Source organism: Centruroides sculpturatus, unplaced genomic scaffold (assembly GCF_000671375.1).
Source record: "Centruroides sculpturatus isolate CEXI.00-Female unplaced genomic scaffold, Cexi_2.0 scaffold3841, whole genome shotgun sequence".
In the NCBI taxonomy this organism is placed as follows: Eukaryota; Metazoa; Arthropoda; class Arachnida; order Scorpiones; family Buthidae; genus Centruroides; species Centruroides sculpturatus.
The window spans coordinates 1-3,601 of record NW_019388254.1 but is presented as its reverse complement, the minus strand read 5'-3'; the positions used below and the strand labels follow the sequence as shown (position 1 = coordinate 3,601).

General features: G+C 26.4%; 1 protein-coding gene across 1 annotated transcript; it reads left to right on the top strand.

The window, feature by feature from the left end:
• The first annotated feature begins 312 nt into the window (after positions 1–312).
• Positions 313–3,554, top strand: LOC111616842 (calcium-dependent secretion activator-like). The gene is made up of 3 exons (XM_023358196.1): positions 313–540; positions 1,855–1,991; positions 2,317–3,554. Exons 1-3 carry the CDS (start codon positions 444–446, stop codon positions 2,506–2,508), a joined length of 426 nt encoding a protein of 141 aa, XP_023213964.1. The 5' UTR covers positions 313–443; the 3' UTR covers positions 2,509–3,554.
• Positions 3,555–3,601: the final 47 nt, after the last annotated feature.

Below are 3,601 nucleotides of genomic sequence, written 5' to 3'. Positions count from 1 at the left end.
AATAAAATATTATCAATTTACTTCATATAATAAAATATTTCACTTTGGAACAAAGGTCAAAAGTATCTGTTCATTTTCTAGTCACTAGTTCATATAATAGCCCAACCATGGGCTACCTATTGTCTGTGGTGTATCAATTAGCTTTCTTGTAAACAAATATATTAAAAAAGGACGATTTGAAATACAGTTTTTAACTAGAAAAAACTTATCCAGCATTTACAAAAAAATGAATATAAATTTCATATGTTTTTTGCATGACCTGAATACCTCTTACATAACATAAAATAGGTAATTTATAGTTACTAATAATTGAAAGTATTTATTTATTAAACCATAATTGTAATTTAGATCTGGAGGGAGGACGCTTCTTCTTTAATGCTGTAAAGGAAGGTGACAGTGTGTTGTTTGCTAGTGAAGATGAAAATGAGTGTCACCTCTGGGTCATGGCAATGTATCGAGCAACAGGACAATCTCATAAACCAACTCCACTTGTTCAACCTTTGGCTAGTAAGAATTCAACCATTTCTCGATTACAAGGAGGTGAGTTCTAAATAACCAACAATCTAATACTTTAAAATTTGAATGATATTGTAAATATGTAAATTCAAATTTTTATAGGCTGTATATTTTTTAATATATATATCAAAAACTTCAATTAATAGATGAGTCAATTTACAGTAACAAAGTTTGAGATATATATTAAATATTATTTTCCTTAATTTTAATTCTACATAAAAGACAAAATTTATAATTAACCCTTCAAGAGCAGTCTCTTGAATGTATAAGTTATATGTATGAACCATATAGAAATTAGAAGAAAGCACTGTTACTTCAAGAGGAACAAATTGACTGTTTATCACATAAATAGTTTAATAGAATTGGAAGATTTCAGAAAAATTAATGAAAGCAAATGTTGCCTATTGATGTATAGTTAAGTTCTGAAAAGAAGTAGGTGATCAAGGAAAACTAGAAAAACCCATGGCCATTATATAAATGAAAAAAACTTTGTGACAGCAATCAGGGGCTAATCCCAAGGGAGCCACAAATTCTATTATGAACAAACAACAGAAAATGAATTACTTCAAGCCTATTCTGCAAACATAAAAGAAACTAATGAATGATATATGTGTATTGTTTCATGCAACTTTGTCATATGCTTACCAAAACTTGGCTTTGAAAGCAAGGAGTGTTTCTTGTTTTCAAGGCCAAGTAAGCCCTGATTGCAATCAGTGCCATCTTGTAGGAGTGTTGATTCTATGTTGAATCAGTTTGAAGCTTTTTGCATAATGTATGATGTCCTTTTTTATAGCTTGTGCTTCCTCTGTTTTTATAGTCTGCAGATGCCACTGACAGTAAGATGTAGTCTTGAGAGGCTGAAAAGAAGACCAGTTTTTTGATTTTATAAATACATAGAGATGTTTTTTTCATTTTATATAGTCTATTGCATCAATTGTTTTTCCATTTATTTAGAGTTTTCAGGTTTCCCAACAGAAACAATGAATTTTGGTTTCACTGTATTTTAACTGTTAAATTATTATTTAAATTTAATCTTTTAATGATTTAGTTTTAATCATTGTAAAGGCTTCTTCAAATGATAAGCTTTATATCATTCTTTCTTGAATGATATAAATTATTTGTGCACCAATGATATTTTTTCCACTGTGAAGTCCAATCTTAAAAAAATCATTGATCTTTCATATACAATTACTAATTTTAACTTCTAATGCTTGTTTCTGTAGCTATTTTATTGATTGAACAGATTGATAAAGTATTAATTAGGATTGTTAAAGAACTTTATTTATAAATTAAATAATAATAATATTTTACAAAATCAATAAATTATTTTTAAAATAGATGCGGACAGGGCTCGCAAACACGGAATGGATGAATTTATCTCTGCTGACCCATGCAATTTTAATCATCATGCATTATTTAGATTACTTCAAACCCAAGCATTGGAATATAGATTAGCTGATATATTCTGTTCCTTGGTAATTATAATTTAGTCAAACATTTATTTTGAATACTAATTTTCTTACTTATTTAACATTTTTTAAAACAGAATTATATACTTAAAAAATTAATATTTATATTACTAAGGTATTAAAACAAATATATATAAAATGTTGTTAAGACATACTGTCAATGTAGATCATAATATGAATTGTGACATATTGTAAGTTTGAAGCTTCTATCCTAAAACATTGTTAAAATTTGATGTTTTTAATTAATGATCAAAAGTGAATTTTTATAAAGTAGATAAAATATTTAATATAAATGCATTCTGATTGTTATTAAACACTATTTGTTTCATAGGGTTGGTACAGTCCAGGGCAATTGTTTGTTTTAGATGAATATACTGCTCGATATGGTGTACGAAGTTGTTATCGTCATTTATGTTATTTAAATGATCTATTAGATCGAGCAGAAAAAGGTATCATGATCGATCCAACTTTAATTCATTACAGTTTTGCATTTTGTGCCTCTCATGTACATGGAAACAGGTAAATATAAATTTCATTATTTAAAGTTTTGCATTTCAATTATACTGTTAGGTAATTTGTTAATATAGTATATGACAGTTCAAATATAAAAATTTAAATGCTTTGTGTAATAAGGAATTTAAGATAGAATTTTATTTGATTTTGATTAATAAATTCACTTAAACTCAATAAATGATCATTAATTTTTATTATCTTTTAAATTTAATAGAAGTTTCTGCTTTATGAAAACTACAATATTCAAAATATAAATTTAGATTTATTAAAATATCTGTTCATATTTCATGCATTCAATTTTATATAGTATACGTTTAAAAAAAAAACTAATTCATCATACAACACTACTTTCTTATAGTCATATGTGCGGAATACATCTTCATCTTTATGGAAATCAATTAATTTTTGTATGTTATTTTACAAGGATAATTGATAATTATTGATAACTCAACCTCAGTTTAAAGTACATTAGCAACAATTAGATTTTGTTTCTCTATAGTATATAATAAATCAATGCAATATTCAAAATCTAATATTTTATAGAACATTGACAATTTAAAACTATAGCCTGTAACTGTTCCTATCTGTCTTCATCTATCCCTCTCTATACTTTAGAATTACTTTATCCCTTCACAATAGACATTATCTGTAATTTTTATATTGCCAAAAAAGATCCTTTTTCTCTTTGCCCTCTCTCTCTCTTGCCCCAGCTATGCTAAAGATCTTTGAAATTTGTATACATTGTTCCATATATTACCCTATTATATCTTGTATTAGCACAGCTACATTCTGGTATTATTCATCATTCTACTACTAGTAATCTTTTTGAAATTTAGCCTGTAATTTTATCTAAATTTGAATTAAAATTATCCACATTTGTCATTTATATAGACATAGCTAAAACTTTAGATTATGTTGCCCCAAACATCATCTCAAAAAATTATCCTTAGAATTTGAAATAGATAACATAATTCTGCCTTGACTTAATAACGTCCACATACTGTGCAACTACAAAATAGAATAATTTCATAATATTTTATTGATAAATACAAACAGATAAATTTTCAAAAATTTAGTTTTTAGGGAATCAAATCTGAGAGAAT